An 18,702-nucleotide genomic window follows, 5' to 3' on the forward strand; every position below is an offset into this window, starting at 1 on the left:
CTTCAAATGTCTTTTTTCTATAGCTCCCATTACAACAAAAGACATTATTCTCTCCTCTTGTGGGACCAAATTGGTGATTTCCTTCGACTCGTATTTCTTTTTCTTTTTTTCGAAAACAACTTCAAGATTCCCAATAAGTTTGTCCTGATTCTTTTTTTACACTCCGGGTCAAAAGGATCTACGACTTTCAGAAAATATTTTTAGTTTTAGTTTTTGGTTCTGGTTTTTTCTGTTTGCGGCGCGTGTGTGTGTGGCCTCATCATTAAGCTCTCACCTTCGAGACAAACCGATGGGGGAACATGTACACCTATAGACTAGATAGAGTCGTATATCCTCCGCTATGGATGTTGTATATAACCTATAAGGGAATTCCATGACCGGGTTCCACCACCACCAACGGGAAAAAATCGAAGAAGATGACCCGGTATGTGCACATTCCATCTTCCCCTGCTGCTCGTCCGTTATCCCTATGGCCCCCCGACACTCTAAGAGGCAAACAACAACATTTGTTTGTCTGAGACGAGTCAGAGTTGTTGTTGTTGTAGGCGGCAAGAGGCGCGCAATTGTCAAATGCGGTTGATGGAATGGAAGTGGCATAGGAAAAAGAAGAAGAAGAGAGCGGAGGAATCTCTTTTTTTCTTATCTGAGACCGGAATCCGCGCGCGGGCGGACAATAAATTCCTCGACTCTAACTGGGAGACGAGAGATGCCCAGCATCTACACAGCAAAAACATCACGGACGACGACATACTGTACAACATCTGACGCTATAGACGTCCCTCACAGTCTTTGGGCCATGAAGCGGAACGACGTGATTCCGCATCTTCTCCGCCTGCTGGGAAAATCTAAAAGAAATACATATCACACAAAAAAGTCATCTCTCTCTTTTGATCTCTGTTATTCTTATTCTTTCGCGCATTTGCCAGCACTTTTGCCTCCATCCGAGTTGTTGTTTATCTTGACCGGCAGATCACAATGTCTCGTATCTGTACACGGAGAAATGGGGCGCATCATGCAGATGCCGGGCGATGAATACAACAACAACAACAACCGTACACCATCCGTTTGTAGGGCGATGTTTTCGAAAGGTGGCCACAGCTAGAGAGAGAGAGAAACTGACAGAGTGGGCGTCTCCATAACAACAGACGTCAGTCTTATACTCTTACATAAGAAAAAAATGACTTTCCATATAATGCGTCTATCTTTTTAATTTTTTCGTTCATTCTATTTTTCTAGAAATGTTGCGGCACTCGGATGAACGGGAAAAAAAGAGTCTGGGAATGCATATCATAATACAGACGACGACACTACTGGCAAAGCTTAGATGTAGGCCTGCTCTCGACCGCGCCTCTTTTCGATCTATAACCACACGACTGCGCAGCGTGATACCATAGAGTCATGCTATACAGACATGTGTGTGTGTGTCTATATGCCTTTTCTCTGCGACGTGTTTTTTGTACACAGCAGCAGTACAAACACATATAGACGACAACAGCGACCTTGATGTACACGAGCGAGCGTCTAAAAGAAATGTACATTATAATCCAAGCACACTCGCTCGTCTATAGCTGTGTTTTGATGTTATAGAGTTCCTTTTTGTCGTTGACTCTTTTATCTCTTTTCGCCATCTCTTTTTCACTTAGCAATTCCCCCCTTTTTTTCTCTTTTTGGGCCCATTTTCGTTGTTGTTGTTGTTGTTGCTCCGCTTGTCTCTTTTCGGCCGATCTCCTGCAGCGATAGGGTCTACCGTTTTTGGGCCTATCCTATCTCTCTCTCTCTCTCCATGTGAGATGGTTGAGACCTTCTAACAGTAGTTGACGATCGAGAGACTCATGAGGGGAATGTGGCAGGGAAATGATCGCCAGACGATCGCTCTGAATTCCGACATACCAAACGACATTTCAAGTACTGCAGACTGTCTATACTCCCAGCGTGTAGGCCCTGCTGCCAGCAACACAAAAGAGAAATTCAGACTAAAATATTTCATTCAAATCACATCTATATGTTGTTGGAAGACGTGTGCTGTGTACATTTGCGATCAAAGCCAAATGTGACAATACACCAGAAATGGACTCGATGCGCATCGTCAGCTCAATCAGAGCCAATGCTTTGCCTTGTGGCGTGTCCATTTTGAAAAGTGGAAGGATGTTTTCACCCGATTCTCTCCTATAGTTGGAAAAGGAAAAATAACATCTTCAATCATCGCGTGTCCTCCTTTTTGTGATGCCATCCGCTCTTCTTCGATCGGGAACAAGTTTTCAACATTTTTTCTTGGCTTTCCTGATGACGCGGTGATTGTAGATGCGGGAGAGGGACTTGTTTCCATCGTGTGAACATTTGTTTAGACACACAATTGAACAAATGAAACATTCGGGAACATGAATATACTAGCGTCGTTTTATATTCCCAGCATTTTGTCGGCCGTCACCATTTCTTTTCATGGCACGGCCGTGTCACGATTGCGTCATCTTCTTTCCTTGTGACGTAATATTAGCGATGGCCTTTGAGATTGCCCTGCCAGACAATATACCGAGAAATATAACAAACTACGCCGGCATCGAATGAATTACGTCAAAGTCAAACTCGTTGTCGACGCGCTTGACGTGTCTGTATGTTTCTACATATCGTCGCATCGTCTGCTGCTGGGGCGACTTTCTTCCGAGAATCTCTCAAATGCTTCACAAAAGCCTGTATATGTGATTGTCATCATCTGACGCATTATAACTTATTTGTTACACGTGAAATGGACACACAGGAGAGCGGAGGTGATAGCGTCGCAAACGCGAGGACCCGGTGACATTCATAAAAATTCGAAACTCTTTTTGATTATTTCTTCCATCATTAATATATTCTCGTTTTGTATGATTCGTCTCTCCCCGCGGCCTCTCACTCATCTGTTCTGCTGTTTATTATCAACGTTGTATAATGTAGAACGTATACACGGCGGAGCGTGAAATTCACAAGGCAGCCTCTTCTATCTGCGCACTACTATAGAGTATATTCACTGTAGGCTATTCTATACTACTCTCCCTGATGAATATAAGGATAACAGCGGCAAGATATATATCCTTCGGGAGTGGTGTGAGGGGGGCCTACCACTGCTGTGCTGCAGTCAGCACCGATCTACACACACATCCAGCACCTACACACACTCTTGACTCTATTCTATGTGTGTATGCTGTATATACAAAAACATTCAGTGGCCCGAGATATGTGCACAGTAAAAATAAAAGAGATGGAAGGCGGTACATGAGATTATAATGGATTCCTATATATCCTACAGACAGACAGCAGACTTCTTCTTCTTGCTTAGCTTCTCATTCTTTTTTTTGAGTTTTATTTCCAGTTTCGGGAGCTGCCGCATCAGCAGCGGGCCATCTATTAACGGGAGACGAAGAAGAAAGATGAAAAGCAACGACATGTACTCAACCAAAATAAAAATAAGAGGACCCGGCCTCTTAGAGAGAAGCTTAAGATAGCTGCGTTTATATATTATATGCATCTATACGTTCTTCAAGCCAAGAGAGGCCAAGAGAAAGAGAGAATAGTGCAAGTATAAATATAAAAGAATAAACTATCTATATGGGGAGATTCCAATCTGCATCCTTATTCCTAAATGGATAGACGCTATATAGCTGCTGCTGCTGCTGCTGCACTATTCAATACGCCAAACGTCGTCCACCCAGCGGTCGCTGCTGGTAGCGGTTACACTCCGCTAAAACAAAAAACAAACAAAAAATGTTACGCACACACTCACGCTGCTATACTCTCTGGTGCAAGAAAGAGCCGACCCAGCACGAAACTTGTTGTTGTTGGTGGGAGATTTTGTTCCCCAGAAAATCAATGGGGGAAGATGTCGAAACGTTATATAAATACGGCGGAAAAGACACACAAAAGAGAAGGAAATCTCAAATGGTTATCTGCTGTGCTGCTGAACTATCCACGAAAATATAAAGAAAAGAGGAAAAAAAGAATGAAGACGAACGGGTAGGTATAATATAGGAATCTTCTTCTTCTTCTACTGCTGGAAAAAGGTTTATATATCCAAGGAGAGACTCTTATAATAAAAACGTCTTTAATGTCGCACAGTCGGCGGTTGACGGTCGTGATCGTGCTGATGGCTCAGAAGCTTTCCCGTGTGAATTGATAAAAAAGAAAAGAGGAACCCAAATTGTCATTATAGCTCTTTGGTTTGTTTCTTTTTGTTTCTTTTTTAGTGTGTTATTATGTGGAGAAAGGTTACAAGAGAGCCGCTGCGGAAGCGATCGTCTCGGCTGCCGAATGAGCGCGTCTTGGTCTGTCACCTGTTCGTCGATCCTCCGTCCGTTTTCGGATGTTATTTAATTCTTTTCTTCTTCTATTTTATGTCGTTCTTTTTCTCATCTATCTCATTGACAGCCTTATAGAATGACAGCGTTAAACAGACGACAAATATCAACATTAGAGCGGGAGCAATTTGTTATTTTAATTCCTTTCACGAGCCCGCGCTTTCAATATATGCAAAAGATGTTGCCTCTTTCACAGCAGTTCCCTATAGCTTAAACTTCTTCCTATTCAATTGCGGCTTTTATAGTCTGATGCTGGCGCACTATATGGCAGTCTCTCTCTACACTCACAATGCCTTCATTACCGCCTCCTTATATTCCCATCAGTCGGTCCCCCAGATATGTGCCGGGCATCGCCAGCACAACAAATCCTGTTTGTCCCGAAAAGCGATGGGAATGACAGGATTTTCTCAAATCCCAACAGGGCCAGGAGAGAGATGATAGAAGGGGGCGGCCGGAAAACGTTTCATAATCCAATAATCACTTTGGTTCTATCGCGCTGCTGGGGCTCTTCTTCGGCCGCATTTATATACACAGATAGACCGGCGCTACAGGGGAATAAATATAATAATGTGAATAAATGAATGAATAATAAATAAATAACGATAAAAATACTATCAGGTTTTTCCTTTTTGGAAAATAAAAATAAAAATAAAAATAGTTGGAGTTTCACAGGGTCCGGAGTGAAGAAATCTATAGGCCTATACCACATCACAGAGGAAAAAGCCGAATATAATCATTCGAAAAACACACACAGACAATCTGTCTCTCTTGTCAGTCAAACTCAAGAGGCTTTTTTTTTTCATTTGAGGGAGAGAGGGGAAATATGTAAACGAATGTATAGATAGTAAATACATATAGGGGAGGAAAAAATAGCCGACAGAGTATTTCAAGTTTAAGTGTTTCACATTGTATAGAAGATCTATACAGTATATAGCTAAGATACTATAACCGGCGAGTTTATTTTCGTTCTGGTTTATTATTGACAGTCATTGGAGACCGGTCGCGGTTGTGTCAACATATATAAGGGAAACGGTCGTCGTCCAGCAGGGGCGGACAGAGTGTGTGTGTGGGCAACTGCGTCGCTGTTGATTTATTCAAAAGCTGCGAGTCCGTGATTCGTCCCCCCCAGAACAGAAAAAGGAAAGTCTTCAAAGGAGAACCGGATAACTATTTGAACAGGACGAGAACGTTTAAGAGAAGTTTTTTTTGTTCCAACTTGACATATAGACGTGCACAAACCTTGTGAGCTGCTGTTGGAAAGTTGACTCTAACCATCAGCATAGCGCAAACTTGGCGACGAGAGTTGACTGGTTCAAAAGTCGCCCCCAAGTTTGACTTTTTCCAAAGAAAAAGCCGAAACCAAAAAGGGGATCAACACAGCACCAGCAGATGCTTCAAGTTGATTTACCGTTGCTAGTGAAAATCCTCTGGAATAAAATGTATAGACTTTTTGAGAAGTTAACGGCTTGATTTCGTTACATCTTCCCTTAACCACGCACTCGCCTTTCCACCACCACCACCACGTAGACCATATAGGCTACTACTCAAACTGACACAAAGACAATAGCCAAAAAAGAAAGAAAGAAGGAGGCGAAAGTTGGCATGGGGCGCAATAAATTACCGAGCGCCGAAATAAGAACAACTCAGCTTCAACTATAGCTACAGTCTCTCACCGTCCGTTTCGTGTCCAGCAACAGCCAACGACGCGCAAAGATTTTTTCTCGGGTGACAGGAAAAGAAATGGGCCTTTAAAGAGTCGTATTGTGTTACTCGAAACCTGCTAAAACTAATGACTGTTTCTTTCTTTTCTTTTCAAACTGACTTCTATTCGAAATGTATTTCATTAAAGACGGACTGTGCATATGGTATAGGGGCGGTACGGTCAGCTTATCCGATATTCATTGCTTTCCGGGGTGAAAATAAGATATTGCGGACTTATAAGTATACGCGTAAACTTGTGGATGGCCTATGTATTTCACTCGCCAGACAGTCTCTATAACATGTCCCACGACGACAACCTGAACAATAACGAACGTAGGATACACCTAGCTCTCTGTAAATCCTTCTTCCTGCTGGTGTATGGTGTAGCTATTTTATTTATTATGGAGACTGAAAGAGAGACAAGAGCTGTTGTGACGCTGCATTTCCAATGGAAGCTTTTCCCAACTGATTAATGGTAGAGAGACTGTCGACGTGAAAGTATCATCACACCAAGAGGCATCCCGTTGGCCGCTGCATTCGTCGTCGTGTTGGTGTTTGCCGCTCGTTTGTCACTTGAAACTTCTATAGGCCACAAGTCCCGTTGAATGTTTATGCGTAACCGCTGTTGGAGGCGCCAAAATTTCAAATGTTAGTCCGAAGAAAAAAATAGGTGTATTGAATAGGCATGTCGTAAGTAGGAAGCGAACAAGGAACAATCAAATTATCTTGAAAAAAATAGAGAAAACACTGTCGTAATTTAATGAGATTTTGGCCTGGTCCTTTTCCTGTAACATCCATGTCTTTTCGATCATTAAATTAAATTGGTCATGTGGCTTTAGTTATAACAATGGCTGATAGATGTCAGAAGCTATCGGGACGGGTGTAAAAAACAATTGACTTCAAAAAAAAAGAGACGGGAATAATCGGGAGTTATTACGTAGATATAGTATTTTAAAACCACGACAAAAAACATTGAGTTAAATTAGTATTTACCTAGGCAGCATGTTTCTATGGCTACGTGCACGTCACTTAGAAAATTAAATGATGCGGATGTCGTAGGCGTATTCGCCGGCCAATCGGCCAACCATGCATACCTTTACGGTATGTTTAGGACTTAAGACCTACTTAAGCTTCTTAAAGGAAGAAAATAAACTTAAGGGATGAGTCAGCAAAAAAGCCTTTTATTTCGTAGCTCCTGCCTACTTTGCTGTCTGTTGATAAATCCCGCTGGCGGTGGCCTTCATATTATTGGAAGCGAGTGTACGTACAGCACAGTATATGATGTCTCCTAGCAACAGATAGTGCAACATGTCATTTGTATCATAATCTTCAATCCCAAAAGATATCTATGCAGTGCTGTTAAATTAGATAATCAAACATGCGGCAAACTCAGGTGTGATCAGTATTATTATGTTTGTTTGATTTTTCAGTTTTTTGTAAGTTTAGAAAAGTAAAGTTTCACGTATTAATAGGCTTCTGCAAAAAAGGCAATATTTTCCCTTGGGTTTCCTAAACTTTTTCGTAGTGTCTTGTTGAGTTGTAGTAGCCTACCTTCGCCTGTTAATATACATGTGTAACAATTGCGCTAATTTTGTATCCAAATAAGTGTAAGTAAATTATTGAGAATGATGTAACGCTGACTTCATATTTCAACGTGTAAAACGTGCTTTATTGCGCTTTATTGAACGCTTGGTGTTCCTTTAAAGGACGTATTGAGGATTAATGTTTCGCATGTACGTGATTTAAGGGAAATTAGATTTCCGTGACTGTAACCTAAACGTTTCTAGAATTGCGCAGTTGGACGTCAACTGATCCATTTCCAGTAATGGAAATGTTTGGGTGTATATAAGATTATGTTGACTAGTTAGATGATTGCCATTACCATTGTGTTGCATTGCTATTGGAGCGTTCAGATCAGACCAGAATTTATCTAGAGTTAGCTCTGGAAACGGAACTTTTACACATGCACAAGTGATGCGCTTTTCTTCCAGGTACCTCTGTGAAAAATAATTTCCCACGCGACTTTATATACCTTACTAAGGAATTTCTTAATTTAAAAATTAGAATAAATCTATCAATAATATATTAAGAGTTCTGAAGAAATGACAGGTAAATGTCAACAAAATTGCTTTTCAAGAAAAAAAAATAAGACCAAGGTCTTAGCACAAGAGAATAACGTTAACACTGCGCCGGTGAAATTTATTCGACTCTTTCGTTTTGCATCGAGGAATGACGCAATGTTGATATCCGTATCTGTCACGGCTTCCATATTAAATGGAATATGCCTTCCCCTAATGGTACTCCTTTGGGGAGACCTTTCCAACGTCATCATTGCAAATTATGATCCCGGAACAAATAATACAGACATCACCAACACAACGACTTGCCCATCCCATTCCAATGCAACCCAACATGTCCCTATTTTCACGTATATTTTACTGATCAAGCATTTAAATCAAAGCCCAATTAATAATTCTATATTTTTTTCGTGAATTGCAGATTATTTACACCTGATAGCCGAGATATTATGGACGCTGTCGTCCTCTTTGCGATTGGCACAACTGTTATAGGATTAATCTCAGTTTCGCTGAATTTCATATTCATTACATGTCTGAATATCTCAGCTGAGAACCAAGTGAGTGACGATTCTGATTATGTTTAAAATTATAAATCGTTCTTTGCTGATGTTTACTTACCAGATTTACAGATTACGGAGCTTGGTTGTGAAAGCCATTTTGGCCCAGGAAATTAGTTGGCATGACTCGAGAACAACTGACGGATTGGCGGTTCGGGTTTCAGAGTATAAAAGAGTGATTAATCAAAATCAGGAAAAGTATTTTTATTCCAATCGGTTTATATAGAGACTTGACGAAAATTCAGGATGGAATCGGCGAAAAAGTGGGACTTTTCTTGACGTACAGTTCCATTTCACTGTGCTCTCTTATTGCCGCTTTTTATTTCGGATGGGAGTTGGCACTCATTACATTAGTGGCCTTACCCATTCTGACCATCACCGCCGGAATTCTGGCCAAAATTCAATCCACTCTCACAACCAAAGAGTCCGAAGCTTACGCATCAGCTGGAAGTTTAGCCGAAGAGATCATTGGAGCTATAAAAACCGTGACCATGTTTGGTGCCCAAGAGAAAGAAGTTGAACGATTCGAAGCTTCCATCAAACCGGCACGAAGAGCAGGAATCAAACGAGGATTTGCCACAGGAATTGGAAGCGGATTGGTGTGGATTCTCACTTACTCCAGCTATGCGCTAACATTTTGGTACGGCATCAAACTCATCCTCGAATCGACGTGCGGTGGTGAAAACACAAGCAAGTACGACGCTGGGACGCTGAACATTGTATTTTTCAACATGCTTTATGCTGCTCTAAACCTGGGCAAGTTGCTCCCTTTCGTCGAGGCTTTTAACACAGCTCGAGTTGCGGCCGGAAGTATCTATCACATCCTCGGTCAAATCCCGGAGATAGACAGTTCGTCATCGGCTGGGAAACTCCCGACAAACGTCCACGGTCACATCAAAATTGAGAATGTCGATTTCAGTTATTCATCTCGTCCGGATGTCCCCATACTTCGAGAGATCAGCTTTGAAGTAGCCGCCGGAAGAACAGTGGCTTTGGTTGGACAAAGTGGTTGCGGTAAATCTACTTGCATTCAATTACTGCAACGATTTTACGATCCCATTCGAGGCAAAATAACCATAGACGGACATGATGTGAAAGAACTCAACGTGCGCTGGTTGCGGGAAAATATTGGCGTTGTCGGACAAGAGCCTGTACTGTTCAGCATGAGCATACGTGATAATATTCGGTACGGACATCCTCGCTATGATGGCATTTCACAAGAAGATGTCGAGCTTGCTGCAAGGCAGGCTAACGCTCACGATTTCATCGCATCGCTACCAAACGGTTACGACACGCTAGTAGGAGAACGTGGTGCTCATCTCAGTGGCGGTCAGAAACAGCGGATCGCAATTGCCCGTGCCCTCGTTCGGAATCCCAAAATTCTGCTATTTGATGAAGCAACATCAGCCCTAGGTTTATTTTTTTAAATTTGAGTTTCACCACGGTAATTGGTAAACTATTTTAAAATTTTTATTTCAGATACAAATAGTGAAGCCGTGGTTCAACAAGCTTTAGATCAGGCAAGGCAAGGGCGGACAACTCTAATCGTTGCCCATCGACTCACTACTATCCGCAATGCCGATTCTATTTTGGTTTTCAACAGCGGAGTGATTCAAGTAAATGTATTTGGTTTTATGTTCAATGGTTATTGATAAATGAAAATCGTTTTTAATAGGAAGAAGGCGACCACGACAGCCTAATGAATAAGAGAGGGCTCTATCACCGTTTAGTGGAATCACAGGAACACAATGTCACATCAGACGAAGTAGATGAGCATCAGGAATTCAACTTAGAACCTCTGGAACAAGACAATTCAAACACGGACGCATTATCCCAAATTTCGCCAATAACTCAGCCGCAAACAGAAGAGAAAACTAACATTTCTACACAGCAACCTCTTCCGCTGCAGTCTGTCAACAAAGACAAGGATATTTCCATGTGGGAAATATTGAAATTGAACAAACCCGAATGGGTATACATAACTTTGGGTGTGATCGGTTCAGCCCTACTCGGATTGAGCACCCCGGTCTATGCGATGGTGTACGGCGAACTAATGGGTTTACTTGATCCGTCCCTTCCGGTAGACGAAGCAAAGCAGTCGAACAATACTCTTGCACTGGTAATTACATCTATTTTTACCAACTATTGAAAATTAAACTTTTGATTAAACGAAATTTTTATAAATTTTTAGATTTTCTTGGGTATCGCGTTGGGTACCGGTTTGGGCGCTTTTATGCAGACCTTCATGTTAACCATCGCTGGAGAGAAGCTGACTTTCCGCTTGAGGACACTTTCTTTCCGATCTATCCTTTGGAAAGAGATTGGCTGGTTCGATCAACTCGAAAATTCCGTCGGCTCGTTGTGTGTTCGACTCTCCGGTGACTCTTCGGCCATCCAAGGAGCTACTGGAGCAAGAATAGGCCTCCTCGTTCAGGTTTCAGTCAGCATTTTATTTGCCCTGACACTGTCGCTGGTTTACGACTGGAAACTAGCGTTAGCTAGCGGCATATTCGTACCCATTGTCCTCTTGTCGGGCCTCCTGGAAGTCAAAATGAACATGGGTCAGAATGCGAAAAAGGCAAAAGCTCTGGAACGATCCACTCGGCTGGCGACTGAAGCCATTTCCAATATCCGGACAGTAGCCAGCCTCGGTCTTGAAGAAACTTTTAATGCCAAATACATGGATTCCCTCCACGAGCCCTACAAGGTTGCCAAGAAACTGACACACGTCCGTGCGCTGATTTTCGGATTAACGTGCAACATGTCGTGCTTCGCATCAGTCGTCTGCATGTCCTACGGCGGCTATTTAATTCAAAACGAAGGCTTGGCTTACAAAGAAGTCTTCAAAATCTGTGAAGCGCTTGTGTTTGGCATGGAGATGGTTGGACAGACACTTGCATTCACGCCCAATTACGGCCGTGCCAAAACAGCGGCCAAAAGAATTTTCCATCTCATTGAAGGCAATTTTGCGACTCCGAAAACAAACATCTCTCCACCGCAACCTAAAAATTTAATCGTCGAAGGAAAAGTGGAATTACACGACGTCCATTTCTGTTATCCAACAAGGGCGGATGTCTCTGTTCTGAGAGGCTTATCCACCACCATCTTACCTGGCCGGACAGTGGCCCTTGTCGGCCACAGCGGTTGCGGGAAATCGACAATCATCCAACTCCTCCAGCGTTTCTACGAGCCTCATTCCGGCTGTATTTTGGTCGACGGGAAGGACATCACTCTCCTCTCGGCTGATTTGCTTCGATCAAATGTTGGCATTGTGTCACAAGAGCCTGTGCTCTTTAACCGAACCATTGCGGAGAATATCGCTTACGGCGATTTGAGTCGAACGATAGCCATGCCAGAAATCATTGAGGTCGCCAGACAAGCCAACATCCACAACTTCATTCAATCTCTACCACTCGGGTACGAAACGGCGGTCGGACAAAGAGGCGCCCAGTTGAGCGGTGGGCAGAAACAGCGGGTGGCCATCGCACGGGCGCTCATTCGCCATCCCAGGATCCTTCTGCTGGATGAGGCGACCTCGGCGCTGGATGCGGAAAGCGAAAAAGTCGTTCAAGAAGCGCTGGATCGTGCAAGTCAAGGACGGACGTGCATTATAATCGCTCACCGGCTCAGCACAGTCAAGGATGTCGACGAGATCCTGGTTGTTGATAAAGGTCAAATTAAAGAAAACGGCAAACACGAGGATTTGATTCAGTTGAAAGGAATTTACTACCAGTTGTGGACTATACAGGGTTTAAACAACCAATAATGTAATCAAATTGGTAGAAAAATGCTTTTTCAAGGATGGAAAATAAAAAAAAATTTACGTCAGATGTTTGAACACATAATTGGTTAATACAAAATCAATTTAGATCGTCTGTTTGCATTTCCTGAATTTCATGGTCATATCGCGCATGGTTGCATACTGCGGTACAATGTTGTCGAACGCAAATATTCGTTCAATCTAATGACAGCCTGTTAATTTCATCAATATCTGGATTAGATATTTACATATTGCTAATTGGTTAGTGTGTTTGCATTTTTTGTGTAGATTTTGCGGCCATCTCTCGTGTGCAGTTGATCAAACGTCCATTTTCGATTGACACAAGAACAGTATAAAAAGAGAGTCCCCGTTGAAACTGAGACATACAACAGCGAACTGCATCGACTCTTGTGTACCCGCAACTGCAATTCTCCTCATTTCACGTTCTCAAAATGCGTCTTTTGGTTCAAATGGTATAAAAATTTCTATTTATTTCACAATCAATTTTTGCAAAAACTTTTTTCTGAATTTATCCTAATATGTTCAGCTCCTTCTTGTCGTTATTTGTGCGGCTTACTATCCCGGAGCCTTTTCAGCTCCGAGTAGTGCTGAATACGATGATGAATCTTTCCGAGAACTGGTGAAATCCATGAGGAATGAGGCAGGCGAGCTGGACGAAGGCTTTTTCTCTTTCTTATCTAATCTCTGGAAGAAAATTAGGAATTTTGTTAAGGTGACGTATACCTAATTTCAAATAGAGTTTGATTAGAATAATTCATTGGCGTATATTGTTATGAGTCAAGCATGTAGTAAACGACTTAATTCAATTATGGAAGCTAAAATTGCATTTCTTCCGAGTAGAAGATAGGATGTGTTGTTGCAAAAGCTGGTAAGAAACTTTGCGATTCCGGTTTTCTTGGACGTGACGCAGAATACGCCGACGAAGGTATATATAGTCATCCTGTATTATTATTATTTGTTTCAAATTTATTTCCTATCAAACCCTTCTTGACATACAGTTCTAAGAACGCTGATTAATATGGACCGAAATGTGCCATTGAATATGACGGCTTTGGGCTTTGACGAAAACGAAGAAGTTGATCAAATTACTATCAGTGAAGCTGCGGCAGCGGTGAAGGTAATAATTTAAACTGTTTTGTATGGTTCTGTAATAATATGAGTAGAAGGTACATGTATAATCATTTCGCATTATTTTTTTTATTACAGAAATATGGTTGCCCAGCCTTTGAAAAAGTGAACGCAGTTTGCTAATGATGCCAATCACAGTTCTTCGTTACAATTTTTTAGCATGTGGTCACACACTTCAACGAGCCCAACCTAGTCATTTTTAGTTTTTTGGTTAATCTTTTGCATTGGGATAAAATCTGTAGTTTTTTTACTTGCAATTTTCAAGAATTAATACACACAGGAAAAAAATAGAAGAAAAATTGTAGCCTTACTAATTAATTAGAGAAAAAACAGGTTTTTATTGAAATTTGTCTAAAGTCTTAATAAGAAAAGATCGAAATATCCATTTCGAGAAGCGCACGCATTACAATTCACTCTTCCTGAATTCAAACTACCGAGATGACGTAAAATGTAACGCCTCTAATTCTGCTCGTTCGCGCAACTGGTTGCGAGAAATCTTGCCCATAACATTTCTAGGAATTTCGTCGATAAACACAAGTCCTCCTCGGAGCATAGCTTCGTCGTGAACTCGATCTGAAATTGAAATAAAAAATTATACTTTATTATTATTCTACAGTGGTTTTCTAAATAATAGTAATAGTTGTCAGGGGCGATTCTTAGATGGCGTGTGAGCAGCCAGTGGAGCAGACGAACTCGAGTCGCACGTGAGCAGTTGGAAAGACGAGTGTACTGTATCTAATCTAACGAGTACGAGTAACATATGGAGTCCGTGTGACAGGACAACGCACTGTGTAAAAAGTTGATCAGCTTGGTTGCTTCCAGTTTATCATATCCGGGTTTCTTCATGGCATACGCCATGGGCAATTCGCCGCAATCTTCACACTTGATTCCCACGACTGCAGCGTCCTCGACTCCTGGGTGAGATTTCAAAATCGTCTCGAGCTGGGATGGAATCACCTGCCAAAATCATGTAAGTGCTATATCTCCAACACGTAAGCTCATCATTTATTTTCGTGTATACGTGATGGCCGAGATATTTGATTAATTCTTTGCTTCTCCGGGCGTAAAATATGTCTCCTTCGTTATCGTAGTAGCCGATATCGCCTGTGTGGAGCCATCCGTCAATTATGATATCAGCCGTTGCCTGATTAAGAATATTTAGAAAAATCATTTCCAGGCAACTCTAAACTTGTAAATGAGTGCAACGCTTATATGTAGTACCTCTGGATTATTCCAATATCCTTTGAACACGGAAGGCCCTTTAAAGCACAACTCACCTGCTTGGTTTGGTCCCAACATTTCTCGCGTACATTCATCCACGACCTGAGATAGAGACCTGAGTTTAATTACTTGACTTTTAATGTACACATTTACACCGGCACGGCGGCACCTATAGCATTAATGCCTACCTTCATTTGATTCATTGGACACAATTGCCCAATTGACTCTGGTTTAGAACGATGGTTTTCTTCTAAAATATGGCAACGATTCACCGAGGTTATTAAATATTTTCCAAATTAGTGTAAATGATTCTTACTTAGCACTTCGACGCGGTGAATGTTTTGCTCATAATCGCTGAAGGGCCGCATTGTCGCAATGGCAAGTTCAGTCATACCGTAAAACTGTACTTAACATTGTTAGAGTTTTATCATTTTTAGAAAACAAGCTTTGCCTCGCTGCTTATTCACTTAGTTGACCAATTTAACTTATTGACTATAATTGACTCACCATAAAAAAGGTCTTCAGCGAAGGTAGTTTTAGAAAGAATTTTTGTTGCAAGTTCTTGCTAACTGACATTCCGGCTGTAAATACGGCTTCAATACTAGACAAGTCGCTCGCTTCTGATTTGGGATGTTTAGTTATGGCCAATATGTGAGGTAAGTAGAGCATAGCGCGTTCCGGCTTGATGTCGCAAAAAGAAATTAAGAAAAGGTCAATGGAACGCCCAATTTTTCATACTTTGATTTCCTCAATGGCTTGGAATAACCACTCGTCCTTGTAGGAAGACATCAGGTATGTTTTAGTGTAAATAAGCGCACCTCTCAGACCAAACACGAGACCCATGACATTGCCTATCCGCGGAACGAAGAGCGTTTTCATCCCAGGTCTGTTAGCGTTTGGTCTGTCAAAAGGAGAATACAACTGTTACTATGAGAATAAATGTTTAGGGCTTAAATTTGATATCATACCTTGCAGTGAGGAGGTAACTATAAATGTTTAAATGCGTCAAAAGAATTCCTTTCGGTTCTCCCGTAGTGCCACTCGAGAAAACCATGGATACCGTTTCATTCGGGTCGTAGGGATCGGATCTTTTGAGTTCGTCTACGGAATTAGTGATGGCGGAGTGAATATCAAATATATTGATTTTTAAATATCTGGAGGCTTACCAATAGTAAAAGCCTTCCGTTCAATAAGCCGATTGAAAGAAACGCAGCCCTTGAACTCGCCCAAAACGAACACTTCTAGTTCATTGCATTCAGCTTTAGCAGCCAAGCATCTCTCCGCACCTTCCTGATCGCACAGAAGCAGCCGAGTACGACTAGTTTGCAATAATTTCAACAAAAGATCTAAAGTGCAAAGGAAACAAAATGGTTGACAAACTTTTCGTAACGATGTAACAGTAAGTGAACCTTGGGAGAACGAGTGTTGTAAAGAAGACAATATGCAGCCTGACATCCATGTTGCCAAAAGGAAGCTGTAATAATTGACGTCACTGTGAACCAAGCAAGAGATCACTTCACCAGGTTGAAAGCCTCTTCTCTTAAACTCTGAAGCGATTTTGTAAGCATCTTCAATCAGCTGACTGGATGTCACGCATGATCCTGTGTTCCAGTCCGTCTGAAACACCAAGATGTAGGGATCATTAGACTGGTAAAATACGGCGGACATGGTAAGAGAATTTTTGAACTGAAACGACTTACAAAAAGTTGCTCATCGCCGTAACGTTCCTTAAGTTTCTCAACTTCCGCGACGAGAAAATCAGAAATGCGTTGGTTTGGAAATTCATCTTCTACATTCCGTTGGATGTTAGGAAGCAGAACTTTATTTTCTACTTGGGCCATTTATAGATTTCTCTATTACGAGAATAGAAAAGCTTCCCACTCAACGGCAGCGATCACTAAACTGTCGATAAGTTGTCACATTATTTATACTATAGCTAGTTTTTAATGTTACATTTCTCGATCAAATCCTTCCAAGAACCATGACACTTTTATTTCTGTATGTTTTTGTCATGTTACTAAAGTTGAACACGGTACCATTATATTCGCTAAACAACTTTATTCCTCAACTCCTTCTGTTACCCTGCAGGTATAAGGGAAAGATCCTTGATGGTAAAACAAACTTGTTATTTTTACATTTCTCATGGGTTTTCTGTTAACAAAAATTTCAAATCAACATATTTTCTTGGCTACACAAAAGAACATTGCTGTGTAATCAATCGGAAGTTCCGGAGGCCGTAAATTTCGCGGTAATTCATGCCAGGTAACAATTTCACACCCTGCATTTTGCAAGGCCAAGTTGATCATCTCCCGAGTGAGTTTGATCCTTGGAATCTTTCGGTCTCGAATAAAGTAATGTTCACCTTCTAATCCTCCCTGTGTATGAATAAAAGAAATGTTAGAAAAATGTATTGCCTTAGGAATGATATACCAGGTAATGTTTACCATCATGATGAGGTGTCCAGAAGGATTCAAGAGGCGGACTACATTGGAGACAGTACTCGGATATTCTTTTGGGGATGATACGGCGCATTCAAGACAAAATACCGAAATGATGATGTCGAATGGGGACTCTGTGTGGCCCAAAATCGGATCACTTTGCAGCACGTCACACGGTATTACACATCGAACGGAATGACGGACGCGGTCCAAAACGAGAAATGCGGATTCTTTATCGGCACTAGTATCGACACAAAACGTTTTGGTGAAAGAAATTAAGAATGTTTAAATTCCATGTTACCTTTCAGACTCCAATTGTGCAACATAAAGAGCATACGATGACCAAATCTCGTCAGCCTCCCGTCCATCTGAGAGCCATTGGGTCAACTTTTCTCTGTTTTGTTGGAGGAAGTCGCTACAGACAATTGAATTACTCCAACGACTTGCTGACATTACGTAAAGTGGTACAGGTCCCGAACCAACTTCCAAAACTTTTTTCCTGTTTTTATTTTCCCCACATTCTGCATCAATTAAGTTTTTAAGTGTATTTATGATTTGTTAATACGCAATAAAATCTTTTGCGCAAATTTTTACGGTCGTCATTGCACGTTTACTGTGCATTTTAGTTCAAGTAATTGATGGGCACTGTTTTACCTTGTTCAAAGAATTGATGAAGATTCTTTAGACAGAACTCGTTTCCAGCATCTATGCCCGAATAATATCGATTAATGTAATAATCCGGTTGAAATTCCTCTTGGTACACCTGACTCAACGTTTTGTTCTCTTCTTTGCTTGCCATATTACTGCCAAGGCTTCCTCACCCATTCTATTTGATTAAAGAGTGAACAAATAAGTAAGGTCATCAGAAGAAACCATACAGAAGACCGGAAGACTGGCGCTACTCGCCAGTTGAGTTGTTACAATCAATAAAGCAATTTGATTAAATGACGCAGGTTAGACATGAACGTTTGTGCTAGTTTTACAAATAAGTAGTTTCATGAAGAAAAGAGCAGAAAAAATCCATTTTGGTTATTTGCTTGATAACCTCCATTTTCCTTGATTGTTTTAGAAACAACGGCAATTTGAATAATATGTAAAAAACAACCGCACGATAAGGATCACGACGTCAACGAACGACGCACTCAAATTTTTAAAAATCACACAACGTAACGTAAAAGGAGGCGTTTATTTACCGCTATTACTTCACTGTTCACTAGTTCACTATACAATTCACAAACTGATAAAAATATTTAAGCAAAACGTTAGCTGTCCGTCTGGATTTGTTGCCGAAACCACTCACTTGGTCGCAGGATTGCCGCAGTGGTAAAATTGCATGTCTTGAATCTAATTTTCTATATTTACATTTACAATCGATCCATGTAATTGTTAAGGGAAAAGGGTAGGATTAAATTACTAATTTATTTACTGATTTGGGAAGGCTTTTATGGGTCAAGGACAAATACACGAATG

The 18,702-nt window shown here is 41.3% G+C and overlaps 4 protein-coding genes across 5 annotated transcripts; 2 read left to right on the forward strand and 2 right to left on the reverse strand.

Annotated features, from left to right (window-relative positions):
- Positions 1 to 7,141: 7,141 nt before the first annotated feature.
- Positions 7,142 to 12,436, forward strand: LOC124326986 (ATP-dependent translocase ABCB1-like). 2 transcript variants are annotated; one of them, XM_046785742.1, is made up of 7 exons: positions 7,142 to 8,457; positions 8,529 to 8,664; positions 8,729 to 8,829; positions 8,891 to 10,077; positions 10,144 to 10,280; positions 10,340 to 10,783; positions 10,856 to 12,436. In XM_046785742.1, exons 1-7 carry the CDS (start codon positions 8,132 to 8,134, stop codon positions 12,428 to 12,430), a joined length of 3,906 nt encoding a protein of 1,301 aa, XP_046641698.1. In that variant the 5' UTR covers positions 7,142 to 8,131; the 3' UTR covers positions 12,431 to 12,436. The 2 variants fall into 2 exon arrangements, with proteins under 2 accessions (XP_046641698.1, XP_046641699.1); XM_046785743.1 differs by having other exon boundaries at positions 7,143 to 7,422.
- Positions 12,437 to 12,792: 356 nt separating this feature from the next.
- Positions 12,793 to 13,851, forward strand: LOC124327330. Its single transcript, XM_046786339.1, has 5 exons — positions 12,793 to 12,897; positions 12,972 to 13,157; positions 13,286 to 13,370; positions 13,444 to 13,562; positions 13,652 to 13,851. The coding sequence occupies exons 1-5, from the start codon at positions 12,877 to 12,879 to the stop codon at positions 13,694 to 13,696; spliced, it is 456 nt and encodes a 151-aa protein (XP_046642295.1). The 5' UTR covers positions 12,793 to 12,876; the 3' UTR covers positions 13,697 to 13,851.
- Positions 13,852 to 13,908: 57 nt separating this feature from the next.
- Positions 13,909 to 16,294, reverse strand: LOC124327162 (4-coumarate--CoA ligase 1-like). Its single transcript, XM_046786091.1, has 11 exons — positions 16,204 to 16,294; positions 15,961 to 16,140; positions 15,763 to 15,895; positions 15,533 to 15,695; positions 15,302 to 15,475; positions 15,111 to 15,195; positions 14,983 to 15,044; positions 14,795 to 14,896; positions 14,595 to 14,717; positions 14,362 to 14,530; positions 13,909 to 14,146 (listed from the first exon to the last, which is right to left on the reverse strand). Exons 1-11 carry the CDS (start codon positions 16,247 to 16,249, stop codon positions 14,004 to 14,006), a joined length of 1,380 nt encoding a protein of 459 aa, XP_046642047.1. The 5' UTR covers positions 16,250 to 16,294; the 3' UTR covers positions 13,909 to 14,003.
- Positions 16,295 to 16,832: 538 nt separating this feature from the next.
- LOC124327276 (nicotinamide N-methyltransferase-like) lies at positions 16,833 to 18,520 on the reverse strand. The gene is made up of 5 exons (XM_046786270.1): positions 18,426 to 18,520; positions 17,887 to 18,058; positions 17,534 to 17,753; positions 17,239 to 17,473; positions 16,833 to 17,169 (listed from the first exon to the last, which is right to left on the reverse strand). Exons 2-5 carry the CDS (start codon positions 18,029 to 18,031, stop codon positions 16,966 to 16,968), a joined length of 804 nt encoding a protein of 267 aa, XP_046642226.1. The 5' UTR covers positions 18,032 to 18,058; positions 18,426 to 18,520; the 3' UTR covers positions 16,833 to 16,965.
- Between the last annotated feature and the right edge of the window lie 182 nt (positions 18,521 to 18,702).

Source organism: Daphnia pulicaria, chromosome 2 (genome assembly GCF_021234035.1).
Source record: "Daphnia pulicaria isolate SC F1-1A chromosome 2, SC_F0-13Bv2, whole genome shotgun sequence".
NCBI lineage: Eukaryota > Metazoa > Arthropoda > Branchiopoda > Diplostraca > Daphniidae > Daphnia > Daphnia pulicaria.

Coding starts and splice junctions, on each gene's coding strand:
- LOC124326986 (XM_046785742.1), top strand. CDS start 8,132: ATGACAGGTAAATGTCAACAAAATTGCTTTTCAAGAAAAAAAAATAAG. Junction 8,665..8,728: donor ATATCTCAGCTGAGAACCAA/GTGAGTGACGAT, acceptor TTTACTTACCAG/ATTTACAGATTACGGAGCTT. Junction 10,784..10,855: donor CGAACAATACTCTTGCACTG/GTAATTACATCT, acceptor ATAAATTTTTAG/ATTTTCTTGGGTATCGCGTT.
- LOC124327330 (XM_046786339.1), top strand. CDS start 12,877: ATGCGTCTTTTGGTTCAAATG. Junction 12,898..12,971: donor TGCGTCTTTTGGTTCAAATG/GTATAAAAATTT, acceptor TAATATGTTCAG/CTCCTTCTTGTCGTTATTTG. Junction 13,371..13,443: donor CGCAGAATACGCCGACGAAG/GTATATATAGTC, acceptor CTTGACATACAG/TTCTAAGAACGCTGATTAAT.
- LOC124327162 (XM_046786091.1), bottom strand. CDS start 16,249: ATGTCAGGCTGCATATTGTCTTCTTTACAACACTCGTTCTCCCAAG. Junction 15,476..15,532: donor AAGCCATTGAGGAAATCAAA/GTATGAAAAATT, acceptor TGCGACATCAAG/CCGGAACGCGCTATGCTCTA. Junction 14,897..14,982: donor GTCCAATGAATCAAATGAAG/GTAGGCATTAAT, acceptor TCTCTATCTCAG/GTCGTGGATGAATGTACGCG.
- LOC124327276 (XM_046786270.1), bottom strand. CDS start 18,031: ATGGCAAGCAAAGAAGAGAACAAAACGTTGAGTCAGGTGTACCAAGAG. Junction 17,474..17,533: donor GCACAATTGGAGTCTGAAAG/GTAACATGGAAT, acceptor TGTCGATACTAG/TGCCGATAAAGAATCCGCAT. Junction 17,170..17,238: donor CTGGACACCTCATCATGATG/GTAAACATTACC, acceptor ATTCATACACAG/GGAGGATTAGAAGGTGAACA.